This window comes from Coloeus monedula, assembly GCF_965178545.1.
Source record: "Coloeus monedula genome assembly, chromosome: 13".
NCBI classification, from domain to species: domain Eukaryota; kingdom Metazoa; phylum Chordata; class Aves; order Passeriformes; family Corvidae; genus Coloeus; species Coloeus monedula.
The window spans coordinates 10,235,184-10,255,001 of NC_138793.1; the positions used below are offsets into that span (position 1 = coordinate 10,235,184).

Sequence of the window (19,818 nt, forward strand, 5' to 3'; positions counted from 1 at the left end):
AAGCAATGGCTGGGTGTCATTAAGGAGTAGCTCGTGGAAAGCAGTGAAATGAGCAATGAGACTTGTAAAGTGTCATGAAAACTGAAACACCAGGGTACAAAGTACTGCTTATCCTCCCAGATATGGATACCATATGGCAACATGAAGGGAAATAGAAAGTAGGAGACAAGAATCCTATTATTCCTCACACTTTCATTTGCTTGCTATTTGCTTTGGGCAAATGACTTAAGAAGTTGTTCCTGAACCTTCTTCTGGCACAGTATTTATTGACAAGACACCTGTCTTCCCTGTCAGGCTCCTTGAAGTTTCTTTGTGTAATTCCAGCTTTGGCACTTCTGATTATAAATATACTGTTGTTTTTCTAATAGTTTTGGAATAATCTCATATTGACTGTTCCTAAGTTAAAATCTATATTAATTTTCTGGTACGATATCCCTTTCTTCTCTTACAGCATTTCACTTATTTTCCTTAAGGAAGACAATCTGCTATGGTAGGTTCTTGTTGTCCTTGAAATCTCTGTCTCCTTTTTTTCTTTATCTGCAAGTTGCCATCTCTGGACAACTTTCTGCATCTCTCTTTTATGTATCTTTGGAATCAAATGGACTGATCGGGGGTGCTTGGAAAGATCTGGAAAGGATTTGACTTCTGGAAAGACACATATGTGGTCCATGTACCTTTGAAATGGCGTGGAGGAGAGTCTGTATCAGCTCTCCAGGGGCTGACACAGCTTTGGAAAGATTTTGTCACCTCCTCACCCATTTCTTACTTTCCACCTCCTAAGTATACACCTATCTACCACCCAGTGTTTTCTTCATTTGTAACTGTTTCACAGCAGTTTTGTATTTCTCTGAAGTTAACAGATCTTCCTTAAATATTGTTAAACTAAGTCTTACCAATATACAGTACACTTACCTTCACTGTATGAAGTGACAGTTCTGGCAGCTTTCACCTTTGCTCTTCTGACTTCTGTGTTTGTGAAACTATACTTGAGAATTTCTGGTGATGTCCCCCAAAGTTAATGGTTGGTAGAAACCAAAGCCAAAAGCCAGGTTTGCAAGACCTGGGAGAGCATGTTTACCCACTCATTCATTGTTACTTACACTGAAACTTTCATCTATTTTGCCTCATCTGGGGGGATCATTAGTGTATGTGGCTTTGCCTTCCCCTAAGGCTGTGGAAACGGGCAGCTATTTGACTGTGTTACAGCAAGAAAACGTGATTTTAAGAGCACGTCCTTTTGTCATAGCAATGGGTGCTGTATCAAGAAAGATAAAGAAAAGCTGCTCAGAAAGGTTGTATGGGAGGCCAAGAAAATCATGCAGAACTCAACAGAAGATGTTACAAAGGAAGCCTCTGCTGCATAAGGTTTATGCTTTGTGTTTTGTAATTCTGAAAATTAATGCTTCGTGTGTTATATCAGGCTGTTGTGGGCATGTAGTGGTGAAATTACAGATAATAAATTGCTACTCTTTCTACTGAAGCTGTATAACCTTCTCCTAATTTTAGCACCACAAGGAAATGCAGTTTAGTGGTTCTCTATGCTATGGAGTTTAGTGCAAGTGTTTGAATTTGCTGTGGTCTAGGAAAGCTGGCATTTTAAGAAGTATTCCATAGTTGCATAGGTTACCATTACACCATTATAATGACTTTGCAGTGCTTTGTTCAGTAGAACACTAGCCTATTTGTCGGGGAAAAATCTCTAAAAGACATCCTACCTTTTATTCTTTACAAAAGTGTTTGATATGACACAGCATTCAGGGTTAGAATCAACCCCATACATTCTCAGTTTCAGAAAGAGAGGAAAAAACTGAAATACTAAGCTATTCCCACTAGAAATGTTGTAAATCTTACAAAATATATAAGCTTTCCTCTTGAACATACATCAAAGGCATAAAACTTGGGAGATTAAAATATGTTTTTAATCTTGGTTTGATGAGCAAAACTTTCACTGTAATATTTATTATGAGAGGCTCTACTTGTGTTGCCTCTTCCCTTTGTTCTGTTTATATATGACTTCCTTTCTTCCAAAAAAGTAGGAAGTATCGTTTTCACAAAGCCAAAGGATATTGCAATGGTTTGTTCATTTAAGCTGAATTGTAGGCCCACGTGGCAGACACAAACTTTTCTTTTATTGTCCGGCTCCCAGAGGACAAGCAACGCTTTCTGATGGCTTCCCATGAATGCCTTTCATTTGTGGAGGAGTTTCAGTGGCTTATGCTGACTGTACAAAGATCAAACAGGCAGGAAAATTGTGGTTTTATGAAACTTAGCCAAGATCTTTGTTATTTTCTCAGAAGTTTTTCTTCTCTAACCCTATTTTTTAAGGACAATATTAAGACAATTACTTTTAGTGACTGATGGGAAAAAAGATTGTTCATTTTCACTTTAAAATTTAAGTATTTTCTTGGTTATTAGAAAATTTGTAGGTATGTTTAAAGAAATTACTGACCATAATTGCAGTCTGTCTTTATTGCATTTGGAATCAATGGTATCCAAAATTAAGCTTAAAAAAAATGTTGTGGCTGTTTGGTCCTGCAATTTGATCTATTTTGGGCCACTGTGCCTGCAGAGTTTTGCTGAAATCACCCAGTTGGGGTTTTTTTCGCCTGGATACAAAGGTCTGTCAAACAGATTTGATTGTGACTTGACCTGTTTTAAGAACAGTTGGTTTTTTCTCAACAGGTTCTCTTAGCATTCATTACAGAGATTTCCTTTTTGCTCAGCTGTTGGCAAGCTTAAGCATTGGAAAGAGATAGGCAGACCGCAACATCTTTTTAACTGCAGCAATGGCATGTTTTGCCAACAATACATAATTTTCATTGTGCTACTCATATTAAACCTCATGTTTGTTGTACGAATTCAGTTTTTGTTGAAGGATTACTTTAATAAAACTAAAATGACTTAAGTTTCTGAAGTGAAACCCGTAGCATCTTTAGGGGTCAGACGCAGCTGAAACTTGAACAGCTGTACAACATGCATCCTAGATTGTTTTTAATTGTCTTCCCTTTCTCTAACAGCAGTAATTCTTGTTTATATTGTCAAGAACCTTTCCACTGAGCACAAGAGCACCATACTTTAAGGTCGCATGCTTAACCCCACTGTGGGGTTACAATGTAAATGGGCCCCCTTTGTTTTCATTAATGTGTGAGGGGTGGGTGCAAGGCAAGGCTGTTCACAAGGCTTAAATAACTTATTGTAGAAGTGTCTTAAAGAAAGCATATTTTGTCTCCATACCACAGTTGTTTAGCATTACTCTTGTGCATCCAACCGACAGCGAGTTTGGCAATGGATTTTTATGTGTCATTTTGTTCTTTTGACCTGTGATACTTTTTTCTTTCTTTTTTTTTCTTTTTTTTAACTGAGCTAATGGATTCATCTCAAGTAATACAAAATGAAGAAGCTTTTTTTCTTTCTGTTCCTGATATCCTAAAAAGTAGTAAACAAAGGTGGAACTGCTCTTTTCCACCCCAAACCCTTTACATAACAATTTGCCAAGTTCCTGTGTTGATGAAGAGGTTTAAAATGAAGACTTTCTAAAAATGTCGAATTAAAATAGTATTCTCAATGGTTTTAATCAGTTAAAAATTAACAAAGTATAGCCTTTTGAAATGGCTTCAGAAGTTTGAAGGCTTTTTTCTGCGTGTCACTGATATATGGAGGAAGAATTATCTTGAAGTATTACAAGTTGTTTTGATTATCTAGAATTTGCCCTGAATCCCACAATTTTAGGAGATTTCAAGCCCAGTGCTGATGGTGATCTTTGGCTGGCACTTTTAGTTGGTTTTGCAGGCCAAAATAACTTCAAAAAAGTTGAAGTCCTGTTCTTAAGTGCTACACTGTGTCAAAAATGGAACCATTTTGGGGGGAAATCTCGCTTTTTTCCCGGAATGAAAACTCTTCAGTATGAACTTAATTTTGTAGTATTTGGTTGCTCTATTTTAAAATGGAAATGCTATGACAACAAGTTTTCAGAAATGCTTCTCAAAATACTACTTCTCCTCCTGGTAACTGCTGTGCTTTTGGGCTTTGTGCAGAGACATTTTGTCTTGGGTTTTAATTTTCTTACACTTCATCTCTACACGACTTTAGTAAGAGCAACTTGCTAGATCTAGTGATCTCTCCAGTATGGCAATAACTGATTTGACTGGTTGTAAACAGGATGAAATCTGCCGACCTTAAAGGATTACTTAGTACTCAAGAACATAAGTGGTAGTTTGACATTTAAGTAGTTCTGTTTGTAAGTATTTAAGAAACATTTCGGTGGAACAAAAAAAATGTATAGCATTTAAGACTGCAGTAAGTATGAGTCTTCCAGCATGCAGTCTTGACAGTTGTTAATGAATAGGAAAAAATAGTCAAATATTGTTAAAAAGCAGTCCATATCCTAATGAAAATGTTTTAGCTTTTTTTTTTTTTTTCCTACAGGAATGTGGTTATCCCTGAAAATTGATTTGGTACACATAAAAAGATTGCATAATGACATCCTAAATAAAAAATTTAAAAGTGGAAAAAAAAATAAGGAATACAAACTCTGGTGAGGAGAGACACCAGTTTATCAAATGACATGTTCTCCTCTTTAAGAAGAGAAATATTTTTATATACCACATTGATAGTTTGGGTGATTGTTCACCTAGGCTGTGCCTCTTATGTGTGGGCTCTGAATTCTGTGAAGCGTGATTTGCCCTGTAGCATCATGGTGAAGCAGCTAGACAGTAACAGTACATGGAGATTTTTAGAGCTCTGGCACCGCTCGTCATGATGTGTCTTTAATGGTGGAAGGTTTTGTATGAGAGAACACAGGTCAAACCATTTTCCACAAACTATTATTTTTCATTTCTGCAGCAGATACAAAAGCTGTTTTGGGTTAGTGGAGAATATCTCCTTTGTGGCCTGTACTCAGTACGTGTCTGTTAAGGATGCTCAGCCAGTTTGTGTTAATACATCCTTGACATTGCTTTTTTACCAGTGGATTAACGGTTCCTTCTGGAAGAGTGCAGCGGTGATTAGTCAGCCACCTCTGACCTCTCTCTTAAGTTGGACTTTGCAGCTGAACTTGAGAACCCATATCTTGTTTCACGTGCCTGTAGAAGGAAGCGTTGGTGAGTGCTGAGGCAGGAGCTGGGAATGTTGTGGTGCAGGGTAATAGAATACACTGTTATGGGGTATCTGAGCTCCAACAGTGTTATCTGTTTTCCAAATTTTATTGTCATAATTTGTGAGCACATCATGCAAATGTCATCTCTGTTGAGTTGCCAGAATCTGCAGCAAGTGATTTTTGTTTCAGAGAGAAATCAGTGTGCATGTGTTTGTATACGTTTGATTTGGTGATCACACTGGTTTTTTTTCTTTGTTAGGCACATGACTCAGATGATTAAAGTTTATTTTCCCTGATTGAGTGCTTTCACATTAATGAAAATTGTCTATATATTATTTTTTGATGTGGTGAAATTTTCAAGTAGTTGGACATTCAATCTTCTTCTTCAGTGTTGTAGCACGGTGTTTTACTGGAACACAACTCTATCAGACTAATCAATAGCTGCCTACAGTTGGCACTAACAGCCTTACAAAGTGTAGGTTATACAGATACATTGCATTCAGAAGAAAAATAAGTAGCAATATATATTACTGAGTTCTTGGCAGAATGGAAGTTGGCAGCTGAGTGTGTCAAGAGGATGAGAACCTCAGTGGGAAGTGATGTGTTCTTAAGGGGTGGAGGTGTGCCTGTGTATTCCTCGGGTTAATGCTCCAGATCCAGGATGCTGCCCTGAAAGTAAGTGGAATGTGATGAAGCAGTAACTGCAGGTGTGTGGCATCCTGGTGTGTATATTGTATACAGCAAACAGGGACCTACACATATGAGATTAGACAGAGTTTCAATATTCTTTAGGAGGAGCTGTGGTTTGTCTATTTTTTTTTTTTTTTTTTTATTCTGGAAAAAAAAGTGTATTTTTCTTTTGAGCCTACAGGATGTTACATTTGATCAGATATATTAACTATAGTTCAGCACTGTAATTTTGCAATTAACTCTTTTTCTTGTAAGATTTGTGTTGCCTTTATATACTAGTAAGATGTATTCCCCTTTATCACTCGTAATGGAAAATTAGTGTCTATCTGTAAGTGGCATATATATATAATACAGGTTTATGTAGTTTTATGTTCTAATAAGTCGGAATGACATGTGCAAAACTTTATTCCTGAACATGCTCTGAATGTGAATGCAAGAGAATTAAGAGTAAGTGGTTGCCTTGCTCTTTCAGGAGGAATCCATATTTAGTGTAAGTACTGAATCCAAAATAGTGATGGTACATATTTTGGGCAACTGTTTGAAGTAAGTTAAATCAGAAGGCTTTTCTGTTTGTTTTCCTTTGTCAGCTCCCCATTTTTTAAAATTTGCTAGTACATTGCATTTTGTTGTATGTTTTACACTGCACATCATCAGCATTTTCATGACCTACGCATGAGGTACCTAGCACATGGTTTGATGTAAAGTATAGTTATGTACTGTAACAACATTGGAGAGGAATAAGGCACTGAAATCAGACAGCCTAGTTTTCCGTTGAGGAACGAGGATCATAGCTTCCAAAAAAATGTATTTCCTAATGCTGTTGTCATCAACTCCTAGCAATGTCTGGTAGTGTTGTCCTTGCTGCTTGACAATGTCATATTCCCCATACATTAAATACATGTAGTGTAGCAGGCTCTGTTTTGGTTTTATTTCCTATGTTCTTCCCAGCAGTGTCCTCTCAATTCTCTTTCTGTCTGTTTTGCTATGACAGCTGGTATCACTACTGCACTTAAATGATTACGAATTTCAAATCTTCACAATGGTGTGCCATGGTGTCACTGGGGGTAATGAAGTTGTTACTTGAGTCAAGTGTGACAAAACTTCATTTTTAAAAAAACATGGTGGGAATCCCCTTCTCACAGGGATATCCACAGACCTGGTGCATTTAGTGCTGTGAGGATGATAAAGGCATTGAACCCCGTATGTCATTTGAAGATAGGATTCAGCTGTATGTGGTTATCTTGCATATGTACTAAATTGCTGTTCTGCTATGGCATGTGTCTTAGACAAAGCATGCCCACAGGCACTTCTGGACATGTGGCTTGCTGTTTCATTTGATTGTGGCTTGCAGCTTCTTCATTCTGCAGTGTTTAACCCATTCTGTAACTTGACTTTCTGTTTTAAATTATTTCAATAAAACTAATGACATTGGAAATACGCTTTAAATTTCTATATAACTATATTTTAGTGGACAGTGTGTTAAAAGATGTTGTGACTAAGGCAGTAAGTAGCTTGATGGCAACAGGTAGTGGCTTCAGTGATGGGAGAAAAATGCTGGTATTCTAGGCTTTTCCATACTAAATAGATGCTGAGATGTGCTGTTCAAGAAAATCAGTAACGTGACATGTAATTAAACACTAAAAGATAGTCACAAATAAAAATGTAATAATTCAGAATCTAGCACTCACTCCATTTTTTGTCATAACTTGTGGATGTTTAAATTTTTTTTATTATTATTATTATTACTCTTACCTTTAGAGATTCCAGTTTGCATTTTGAGCGCTACAAAGAGCGGAGATCTAGTTTGGCGATTTTGGTACAAGTTGCTTAGAGTGGTAGGGCTTCAGTATAAATTAAATGAGTCAAAGCAATGCCTCACATGTCAAATTATTTCATTCGAATCAGTAAAATTATATGAGTATTTATTTTGAACTACAGTTCATTTCAGTGTCTGTGAGATAGTATTATCTACTTCTGGCTTTGAAGCCCATCATTTTTTCCTCTCCTCTCTCCTCCACCCTAATTTATTCATAATAGTTGATTATGTTAATTTTGAGATGCTAAGAAAAGTATGGGGTACTCTTTTGAGTTATTTTGAATGCATAAAATTATTTGTTGTGTAATTCTTCAGTGCTTATTAGAACTGCACATAATTGTTGATGATGAGAATTCAGACTGCTGGCTGAGTGAGCATGTGCAGGTTGTACTCAGCGTGATTCAGTACTGCAAAATCTAAGCTGTCCAGAGTGCAGATTAGCCAAGTGAGTCTTGTTGTGCATCTTAGCTCAACTGATTTCAGCAATAGTAGATAATCACTGAAGCATACACTGCTGTGCGGTCCTTCAGAACTTAAGTGTTCAGCGTAACTACTGTTTGCATGTGACCAAAATGGAAAAAGGGAGGTGTATACAAAGGAGTGAATTATAACAAAGAACACTTTCTGCTTCAGTTCTTGTTCCAAAAACATATGTTCAGCCATGCAGGCAACAGTTGGGGTAAAGACACACTGTAGGTTTGGAAACAAAAGGCGTGTTCTTTTCTTGCATTCACAATGTTTTCAAACATATTCACTTGTTAGGGACTGGCCTGTCAGCTGGATCTTCTTGCAAGTGTGATTTCTTTTTCCTGACTTCTTTCAAAAGCTTTTTCCCCACAATGTTTTACACTTCATATAATCCACTATGCATGCTAGGCCTGCCTCGGTCTTTGTGCTATTGATGATTCAGAGGTGGAGGGGCCATGCTCTGGGAGAATGTGGCTGAAGGGTAACCTTTCAGTCACCCATACATCTGAAGATGCTAAGCCACTCTTATTCCAAATATCCTAAGTGGTGTGGTTGCTCTTTCATGATGAGGTGGGTTATACTTCACCTTTAGAACATTGCCAAACTGATTAGTGCAGCAAAAATATTTTGTAAGTGTTGATCTTTTTACATTTTTTACTTTATAACTACATATTGAAAATCTTACAGAGACTTGTCATAACTGCCTTAAATCATCCAGTAAAAAGTATTTTTTTTTCTCAATTGGAAATTCATCCAGTTGTGGCATGCCAGAGTAACCAAAAATTACTTGGTCATTACTTCTGTTTGGATTCCTTTTTCCTAAATGCATGGTTCAAGACCTGGATATAAATATGCTTATATAGGCATAAAGGTAATGGTTATTTCCAAATAAGCTCAACCTGGTTTAATTTATGGCCTTTAAACTCATATAGCTAGAAAATGTACTACTTTAGCTCCACAGGTACAGATAAATGGAACAACCTTCTAGTGCAGACAAGACCTACAGTTTCTTTGGAAATGTCTAAGTGATCTACTCGCTGTAGGTTTTTCTAGGTCAAACTACCCATCTGTCAAGTCAGGTATTCATCCTTTGTTGTCAGCAGTGAATACCTCAAAGCAAGGCAGGGCTGCCTACATTTTAATGCATGTAGACTTGTATATAGAGCTTAAGCATATGTCTAACTTTAAGCATTCTGCTCTATAATTGGGTTATGTACATGTTTAGTTTTGGTGTGCACCATTGAATATAATGGTAGGGGAGAATGTATAATCTTTGTGGCAATGGTTTCACACCAGCAACTTGCATTTCCATTCCTTTTATGCTATAAAAATGATATGTCTTTCATAAAACTCTCTATTCTTTATATTTTATTTGAAAACAGACATAATGTTTGACTTAAAAAACCTGATTTTATGTTGGAAGTTCTCAATCAATAACCAGAACAGTTAAGGAGTTTTATGTTGGCTTGCAGATTATTCGTATGTTTTGTTGGAGTATTAACAATGTTACCTGAATTCTCAGTAGCCTGGGAAATTACCACTGATGAATGTCTAATGACTAGAATAGCTCATATAAGGCCCTTCAGTCCATGAGGATCATTTACTCAACTAGAAAATCCTCAGACAAGAAAACTCCATGTAAATATTTTCTAATGGAAGGTGCCAGCAAATGCATCCTTGCCAATGTATGTCAAAACTGCCAGAAGATCTGTGAGGATGGGGATTAACTTTTTAGCACTGTCATCTTAAGAGCTTTGACAGGGAAACATTATTTAAATGTTTTTTCTTTGACTGCATATGACTGAAAAGATGTTAATGGTAGATAAAACTAATATAAAGCAGTTAATGATACTGATATATATTCCAAGTCTGCACCTTTTTCTTTTCTTGAGGTCTGCGTCAGAAATCCTTGAGAATACTACAACTTTAAAATAAATTGTCCTTCCTTCTCCAATGAAATTTGATGATTTGTCTCCAGTCTGATAAAAGAAAGCACATGCTAGTATATTGCTTCTTTTGAGGAATTTTTGTTTTGTTTTATAGGCTCCTTAGAAGTAAATTATGTTTTAGATGTTGCAGTGACTTCTCTGACTCTCAGAAAGAAAATAGTTAATAATAATTTCTTTCCTTTCAGTTCCCATGAGCCTACCTTCATTGCACAGTTTGCATATAACAGCTAGTAAGAGTAGAATGTACTGAACCTTAAACAAATCTATTAGGATCACCATGGCAAGAAACTGGGAAAATGGCAGGAAAAACGAACAATGATTTTGTAAACCCTCCAAAGGTCAGAAAAAGGCTTTCAGTAAGTATGCAGAGGCTAGAAATCAAATCCCATTTCCTATCATAAGAAACCAGTTGTTTTAGCAGCAGTGGTTAATGTACTGTATGTGAAAGATTTAAGACTAGTTGGAAAGCTTTGCTTCTGTTTTATTAGGCTGCTATTGAAAAGCCAACAGCATAACTTCAACTAGGTGCTTTGAGATTTCTTAATGGGCTGTCAAGGGCAAGACACCAGGTCTGTGCTATACTAGCTCTTTCCTGTACATTAAAACAACAGGGGCCAAATGATCATATACAGAAGTATGAATTACTTGATGCTTTCTCTGTTCCATATGGTCAGCCATGTCTTTGGCAATTAATCATGTACAGAATCAGTTGAGTGCTCTCTGAAGCATTGAAGTCAACATTTAGTTGTACCTGTGCCAGTGGGGGCAGTGGGGGTTACGAGCGTAAAATAGCAGGATGAAGAGCTGCTGGCGCCGAAGCCAGAGCAGCTGGCTTCTATAAACAACACTTTTTTCCTCTTTACCTTTTTTTTTTTTTTAACTTTCTTTGACAAACATGACTCATTTTTCAATATCATCCAAAACATGAGGGTTGCTGAGTGAAACTGTGATATCTGGCATAGTGGATTAATAAACAAAAGGCAGAGAATTGGGTTTAATGTGCCCAAATTACTGGGTGATAACTTAAACCATACTGGCTGTTTCTATTGTATCCGTGAAAATGGGCACATTTACTTGTGTTTTAAGTGGAAATTTTAAAAGTAAAGAAGAAATGAGCAGGGTTTTGTAATCAACTACTGGCTTTTTTATCATGGAGGAGTTACAACATGTTAAATTAACATGGCTTAATAGATTTCAGGTTCTTTTTCCCTCTCCTCTAAAAGGGGCCATGTTCTAGTTTCATAGAATTTCATCAGGATACTTCTAGCACTAAAAGCAAATGACAAAATAACAGGGAAAATGAAGGACAGCATTTTAGCCCTACTTAGAGATTTTACTCATAATGTTTTTCCTTTCTGTATTAGTTATTGATTTTTTAGAGATGACTGCTACGTTAAAGTAGAAGTAGTTCGTAAAGATTCAGAAGCTTATCCTATTTAAACTGGTGGTGAGTAAATTAAATCTTAACTTAGACTGAAAAATCTGATTTGTTGACCCAATAAAGTAGGACCAAGAGGCAAACTGTCCCAAGTGCCACTTTAGTTCAGGCTGAAGGCTAATTTGTTTGACAGAACACTAGGCTTCATGTCTCCAGTTATACAGTGTTTCTAACCTTATGTCTGACTCCTCATGAGGTCTGTATTGAAGGAAGGAAAAAATCTAGCTTTATAAGATTCAAAATGTATCAGTGTGGGGTTTGGAGTGTTTAGATGTTGCTTTTTCTTGCTTGTTTGTAAGCACATTGTGATATTCACCCAGGACACACAGTTCAGCAGGGTAGTGGCCTATGGATGTTAAAACAGACTTTCTTCTGCTGCATATCTAAGGAAAAAATAATGTTATCCTGTTACAATACCTAGATTACCTTTGTTAGGTATCTAATTTTGTGTGTGTATCCTGGGTGAATAGAAAGACTTGGTTATAACAGTTTCTATTCAGTCCTGTGTCTCTGATATATTTTGTTGGTGGTAATTAGAGAAATAGGGTGTTGCTCTCTTGAAATCTAATCTTAGAACCTTCCTTTCTTACGTAATGAGAGAAGATGCTCTTATGGCTGCTGCCTGATATGCCTAAATTTAGTTCTGCTGCTGTACCAGGAGGAAGGCAAAGAGTACAGTTTCCTAAATACTATTTTTAATGTAAAAGGCTGGATTTTCTCCTGGTGTGTATATACACACACACACATACTTTGGGCTTTTTGAGAAGAGAGTTGTGTGTTTGTTTTTAAGACTTGGTGCCATTTGTGATTTACAAGGAAAGTCCTAAATACACAAATAGATCTGTAAGGATTGGGTAAGATTTACTGAAAATACGAGCAATGCTGCTTATTAAAGAGGTATGCTGGCCAATGAGACAGGGAGTTGCTTCCCAGAAGTGATAAGCAATTTGTGTAATCTCATTGCTTAGGTTGTCCAGGATATGTTTTTGCCGGCTCAGGAAGCAGAAGAAAGAAAGTTTCACCAGTTTGTAAACACTACCACTCTCAAGAATCTCTGTGAACACAAGGATGAGATAAGAGGGGCTGTAGGGCTGGTTGCACTGTTTATTTATTCTACTGTTCTGCAGTTCCAAGTGTGCTGAAAAACACCAAGTCAGTGCTGAGTCCAGTTCAGAATTGTGAAGGCTTCACTCAACATTGGGCAAAGGGGGCCTCTGCAGGCAATTATCTGTCATTAAAAGAATTGAGACACAAGATCAGATTTTCTTTGATGGGATGTGCAACTATAGTGATGTTCAAAAGAAGGTCATTCCTGCTCTTTAGAGCAGGGGTGGTATCAGCCGGGTTTCTGATGGATTTTTATCAGTGTTGATGTGAGGAAATGGCTTTCCCAGCTGATAACATCTTTGGCCGAGTGCCTTGAACCCTTGACCTTTATCAGTCAAGGTATATGTTGAATCTCCTTGTTAACGATAAATCCCAAAACAAGTTACATGGAAAAGAAAACTTTCAAAGGAACATGTTTTATAATATTATTTTACCCAGAATGCTGCTTTATTTGTTACAATTCAAGATTTTTATTGCGATTATAAGAATAGCAAGTTATTAAGAAATGCCTCTATAAAAGCTACACATCAAGCCCTGCACTGGCATTCCAGGTGACCTTACTGCCCTTTCAGCACTCTTAGAAAACAAGTAAATCAGTTAAATTGCTATGTATTGTTGTTAATAATACTATTTCACCCTCCAGGTAGCTGTGACTGTACTCACAGGGCTCAATAAAGAAGCGTTTATGATGTCAGTGTCAAACTATGTGTTTGACTTGAGCCATGTACATCACCACATAAATGAAAGGTGTTAACAGAAGGCTGGAGCAATATAATTGTTCTCTCAGTAAAAAATAAATTATGTTCAGTTTCCAGAATTCTGATGTTTCTGTAGATGGAGGGAACTTTACTTAATGATACTCAGGACCAAACTTGCAATTTGACCAGGTCAACAGAATTCGTACCATATCACATACAATGTGATTTGGAATACTTGGAGAAGTGATCACCCATCTCTGACTGATAATAATCTATTAACATCACCTTTTCATCAGATTTTGACTGAAAATTCTTTAGCAACTACCAGTTCTCCATGCTCTGCACTTTGTGAATCATTTATTTACAGGATCCTGATGTTTGTTGCACCAAATAACCGTACTTTTAGCTTTGCGAGGCATGGCATCATTAAACTTGGGACTTTCCTGAAGTCTTGGAGAGAAGCAGACATCTCACCATCACCAGGGGATTTTCCTCTCCCTTTGTGATTAAAATGGCTATACAAAGATTCTGAAAGGGAAATATTGGTGGACTGTAGCCTAGCTGTATGGATACAGTCTTACCATCCTATAATGCAGAGGTAAACTCTGGTTGTAGTGCTCTGTGATGTCTTGTACATGATGAATATAAAAGTTAAAGCCCTAGTAGGTATATTTATTGTGAATGACAAGTAGTGTTAATTTGCACCATTAAAGAATGTACATCATCTCATGTGAGTGAGTTCCCACTTGCTGTAGTCCTCTATCAAATCCTGCTTTAAATTGTGCAGCTGCTGGAAGTGAGGCTCTAAGGTCAGAACTGTTGAAGTTGGCAGATATTAGAGCTTGTGGAAAAGATGTTGTAGGTCAGTGCAAGGGAAACCCATGTCAGTGAATCCTTATCTGAAAATGCTCTCTGGCTTTTTGTTTGCTTTGTAGCAGGGTCAAGAATGTGATCTGTATAGACAGAGTTTTGAACATTTTGAGTTTTTACAAGAAAATGTTCTTGATGTTTAAGTCCCATATGATGGGGTAATGCCTTTTGGTAGATATAGCTGGGAGGTGGAGAGAAAGATGCTTTTTGTTCTTTGTCATGTGATGTTGGTGCAATAAACTTATTTTCCAGCTCTGTGAACCCTGTCATGCTTCTCTCTTGGAACAACCATGGCAGTAGCAGTGCTACTCCTACTTTACATAGTTTAAGAAGTGTATAATCTGCATGTTATTGTTGTGGAAAAAAACCCTATCAGAACGAGGCTAGATCTGTCTATTTTCCAAACTGAAGATAATAACAATCATTTCTCTCCCCGAATTCCCAGAGGAATTTTAGTTGGGCAGGACAGAATGTAATGTGTGTGTGATGTTGAGGAGGAGGCAATATGCCATGTGTTTTGTCATGTTGTTCCAATAAGGGGGGTTATGCTGGGAATTGGAATTGCAGCTCTTGGTTATGTTTGAGTTGTGTTTTCAAACTCTCATGCACAACTTCCTAGGTGAGAAACTTTTTTTTGCCTCCTTTTCTGTGAAAACAGGTTTGTGTAAGAATTCAGTCTTCTGAATTCTGTTCTGTCATCCTTCCCAAAAGCATTTAGATGCTTTGATACATTTTTAGAACATGTGAGTAAAGGTTAGAATATCAAAAATAATTCAGTGTATGTTGGAGGCTGGTTGAGGTGAAAAAGGCAATATAATGCCTTCACTGAAGAGACTCTCAGTCTCTGCCATGGTGGCCCTGCTGCACATTGAGGAGCACATGGGCATTGGTGGATGTAAGACTGGTTGGTAGCTGAGCATCAACCATTTCCTTCCCAACTTGGTAGACGTGGAGAAGCGCAGGGAAAGAAGAGGAGAAAATGGTGCATGAGTTAGTAGGCAAAGATGGAGGGAGGGATCTGGAGTCAGCTTGGTGCAAGCATGAAGGATGGTAAGAGCATCTCCAGTTCTCTTACATCAGCTGTCAGCACAACGTTTGGTAAGGCCAGTAACATTTGATCTGCAGGGACTGAGTGTCATCCACCTTCAGATTACTTAAACCCATTGCATGTATATATATGTGTATATATATTTTCTAATTTATTCCATATATTAAAAGACTTTATTAGTTGTTTATTTGAAGTATTTAATGATAAAGAGAACATGAGGACATCAGCAAAAATTCCATTCAGAAGGTACAATACAAACAATTTTCTTCAATAGCTTTACCAAGCACCAAAGGGGAGAGTGAAATCCCCCAAACAAATGCTACATTGAGGAAAATACTTCTGATATTATTTGATACAAGATAATATTTAGAAAATAACTATGCCTCAAGAAAATGTGGGCTAGAATACACAATGTCTTGTTGTGATACTTAAGGCAATGAGATTTTTAGGTTTACCTTATGTGCCATGTATATTGATTAAATACCAAATATATGGTGGCCATTTCTAACCATCATTTACTGTATTGATTTGTCAGCAGTGGAACTGTAATAAAAAAAGTTATTGATTTACTGTCCTTATTTGCTTATGGGCTTTTTATTAATTTTACACATTGTTTTCTATTTCTAGATTATAATTTTTATGTGTTTCCTCCCTTTAAGACAAGTCTGGTCCTCTCTGAAGTTAGAAAAGAGCAACAAATTGAGGAACAAAGGAATGAGACCATCAGCTGCTTCCTGCTACTTCTTAAGGAGAGACAAAAGCTACGTAAAGAATGGACAGCAAGGTGAGAAATACTCCTATAAATCCCTTGAATGGAGAAAAACGATGTTTTAAAAAAAAATTCTAAATTTTCACTGTTCAAACAGGAATTCCTTGAATGGGATGGGATAGTCCATGTTTCTGTGGGGTAAGCTGCTCCCTTACTGTGCTCATACAGTGCACAGCTCGGTTGGCAGCATTCAGATCTGAGGAGTGGTGCCACCAAAAGTGCCTTCAGGTTTTCCACATACTGCTGCCAATATGAGCAATGCTCTTGGCTGGAATGCTCTGGTAAAACTACACTTCTTCACCTCTTGGCTGCTTTCTTCATGCTCCTCCCATTTCCTTGTGGTGTCCTGCTGGTGTTAGCTGGGCCGTGTTGGGTGATACGGGCGTGTGTGTAGTGCTGGAATTCATACCGTGTGACTGTTTTACTCTACGGAGTTCTTAAAGAGAACTCACTGCCATAGATCAGGAGGTGCTGTTAACAGTGTTAAAAAGCAGTTTATGTTTCTATTTGGAAAGGTTTATGTTGCTGGTGTGTAATCAGCTGAATGCATTTCAAAAGCACCAGATACACCATACTTTTAGTTTGTTCAGAAACAGGTGAATGAAAGAGAATTTCCACCATGTTCTACCTTATGTTCTTCTCTTTAGCTGCTGAATGAGTTGATGTCACCTTTTTTCACACCTATGTCTAAAAGCTATAGGTTTATACTAATTTTATAATCTCTTACTATTTTATTTGATATTTACATACAATATCTAGCAGTCTGTGAAATTTTTCTGCCGAATATATATATTTAAAACCAGGAGATGTTCCTTACTTACAATTAAATATAGTTTTTAGTCAGAAGTATTTTTAAATCAGATTTTTGTTATGCTAATTTAGCATTTAACTGGCATGATTGTTTTATCTGCACTAAATATTACAGTTAAGGGAAATCTCTTGTATTTTGCTGGTGTAGTTCCTGAAGATTCTATGAGATTGCTTTTAAAATGTTATCTCTAGATTTTGGGTCTGACAGTTGAGTATCTTTGCTGCTCCAAATAATTATAGTAAATGAAACATTTTAGAAATTTTAGATAAAAATTGAACATAATTACATGTAATTATTTTTAAAATTACAGGTTGTGTTTTATAAGTTTGTGTCCTTGTCAGTATGGAATGTTTGTTTGTATGCTACTCATTTAAGATTTCTGAGTAAGCTGGCTCTAAAATATTTTCCGTATTATCATATAGGGTTTACATTTTTCTTCTTGAGCAATTTAAGGGATTTTTATGGGCTTTCTGTTGGGGTTTTTTTATTTGGTTTTTTGTGGGTTTTTTTGTGGGGTTTTTTTTTTTTTTGATTGGTTGGGTTTTGTTGTTTTTTTTTCAGGGGGGTTGTTTATTTGGTTTTTTGCCTTCCATCACCATACATACTAAATAATGCAGATGTTTTAGCTATGTTGGAAACAGAGGAAATCACTTAAAGCTTTTCTGTGGGGCATGTGCATCTTCGTTGTGAAACAGAATAGAAAGTTCCTAATGAGCGGGATACGTTTCTAGAGTTCATTTTGTTTAACAGTGATTTCCTAATATACAAAGTCATCAGATATCATGGCAGTTGTGATTAATTTAGAAGTACTGTGGGTTTCAGTGCTCCTGGCCCCACTCACTGCTCACAGGGAGCTCTGGGGCTGGAGCCAGGGCTGCAGTTAGAGACATAGCCCAGCCTCTGACACAGCAAAGCTGCAGCTCTTGGGGGGTGGGAGAGGCACAAGCAGATGAAGTGCAGGCCTTCTTAAAACTAAACACCTGAAAGAAAATTTCAAGAGCATTGTGCCTTGAAAGTTCTGAAAGAAAGTGTCCTTTGAGTATTAAATATCCATAATCCTTTTTCTTTCCATTTGATGTTTCCCATCCCAGTGACCTATCTGGGAGTCTCATCCATATGATCTGCATAAAGAGGCTGTTACCGTACACCTCACTTGGCTCCATCAAAGCCTCAGCTCCGTGTCTGGAATGAAACACTGGCTGTGGCAGCCATGGAGCACACGGTGCTGAAAGTTATAAAACGTCCGCCGTGGTACGAGCAGGGCTGCCCATGTTTTAGAGATCAGTCTATTGTGTACTTTGGAATTACATGAGAAAAATGTGCTTGGACAGGAAATAATTAGCACTTGTCAAAGGGCAGGCAATAGGTTACAGTACTTTACTTTCAACAGGCTATCAGGGGATCAGCTAGATTAGATAATAGAATTTTTTTCCTGTGGAAGTTAAATACAGATGACTCTAATTACCTTACATTGTGCATTAGAGAGCAGATTATGAACAGTACAACTTCAAGAAATTTAGGTCAATGAAGGGAGGGCAGCTGGCAGAAAACTTCACTCTGCACTTGGTCTTTGTAGAGTTATGTAGTCATTCTGTTCTTTCTTGTGTTTTATTTGTGTCATTAACACCTGAAATTAAAAAAAAAAGAGTACATGTTGGGAACTGGTGATACAAACTGCTTAAACTTTTGGAAATTTAGCCTTTCCCAGAGGCATATGAACTGTTCTGGTTTGTACCTACTCCATTAAAGCATATTCTTGTGTTTTTTGCTGTGAGTTGTACCAGTGTTTCTGCATATTAACAGACTGAAATGACTCTTTTAAGATTTTATTTCAGCTCCACAGCCCGAAACACATGGCAGTGTGCTTAGTGTTGCACTCACCATTTCATAGACTTGTGATGCAAAGATGTCATCGGTATCTTAAGTATCTGAGCAGGTCTTCCAGGGATTCAAGTTGTTCTCTGAGTGGTAGTGATCCAAAATACTTCAGGTAGGACTCAGTGAATGTCCTCTGAGTGTTAACAGAAATGGTCCAGAGTTTCCAAAGCCCCAGATTTGTTTATACTGCATGATAGTGCCTGATGGACAGGTTGTTATAGCTGTTAAAGAGCTGCTCTAGCCCTTTGAACTGACCCCTTCTTGACCTCTGCTTACAGAAGGTCACTGTTCAGCTTATAAAGTTAGGGGAACCTCAGATTCTACTGTAACAGAGGGTGAAGGGAACAGCTGTGAATTTCGGACTAACCATGCAAACCTGGATAGACTTTTTAGGGTCACTGTATGATAATGAAAATTGTTACCAAATTATATGGAAATTTAACAGCAATAGTGGGAAAGAGAGGGTGGAGTCTAATGCATTGGGTTTGATAAATGAAGTGTGAAGTTACCCATCTGGCTCTAGACAGCCCTCTTTTTCTCTACGAAAGGGAAACATTTAAAAATAACCATGGTACATCTAGAATCAATGACCCTTACAGAGAGCTGGAATAGATCAAGATTTAATGGTGACTGTGGAAGAAATTATCATTTGAAAAGTGAGACAAAGGATGAGAAAGTACAGTTCAATATCTGCACCTGATTCATTTTTTAAAAAGACCTTAATATTTTCCCTGTTGATGATGTTATTGACATTTTTTATTTTGCTTTTTAACTGGAACCAGCAAAGTTGTTATATCACAAAGAAACAGGGGGAAAAAAAAGTACTTGAATTTCAAGAGAGAATGTTGCACTCTTCCTGATCAGTAAGTGCCTGAGAGAACTGGGCTATAGTGAAATAAAACTGTAGCTCTTATTTCTCCTAATAGAACTTGTATCATGTTATAATAGCATTGTCTTTAATGTTTGCATGACATACTGCACTTAATTGCTAGTAGGGTTTTGTTGTATTTTTCATAGAGATACATTAAGTACCAAACTAATTTGTCATCAATAAATCAACAAGAGATTAATTTAAAGGGTAGTGTTTAACTGCATTGAAAATATTAACTGCTAGGGAAAAATATGGTTAGTTAAACCATTACTAAAGTATGGGATTTTTAATCGAAAAATTTTATTAGTCC

General features: G+C 37.2%; 1 protein-coding gene across 1 annotated transcript in view; it reads left to right on the forward strand.

Annotated features, from left to right (window-relative positions):
* The window catches only part of FTO (FTO alpha-ketoglutarate dependent dioxygenase), a 228,318-nt gene that overhangs the window by 86,032 nt on the left and 122,468 nt on the right, over positions 1-19,818 (forward strand). The window contains exon 8 of the mRNA XM_082290062.1: positions 15,839-15,963. Coding sequence (XP_082146188.1) covers positions 15,839-15,963 — 125 coding nt within the window. The remainder of the gene's footprint in view (positions 1-15,838; positions 15,964-19,818) is intronic.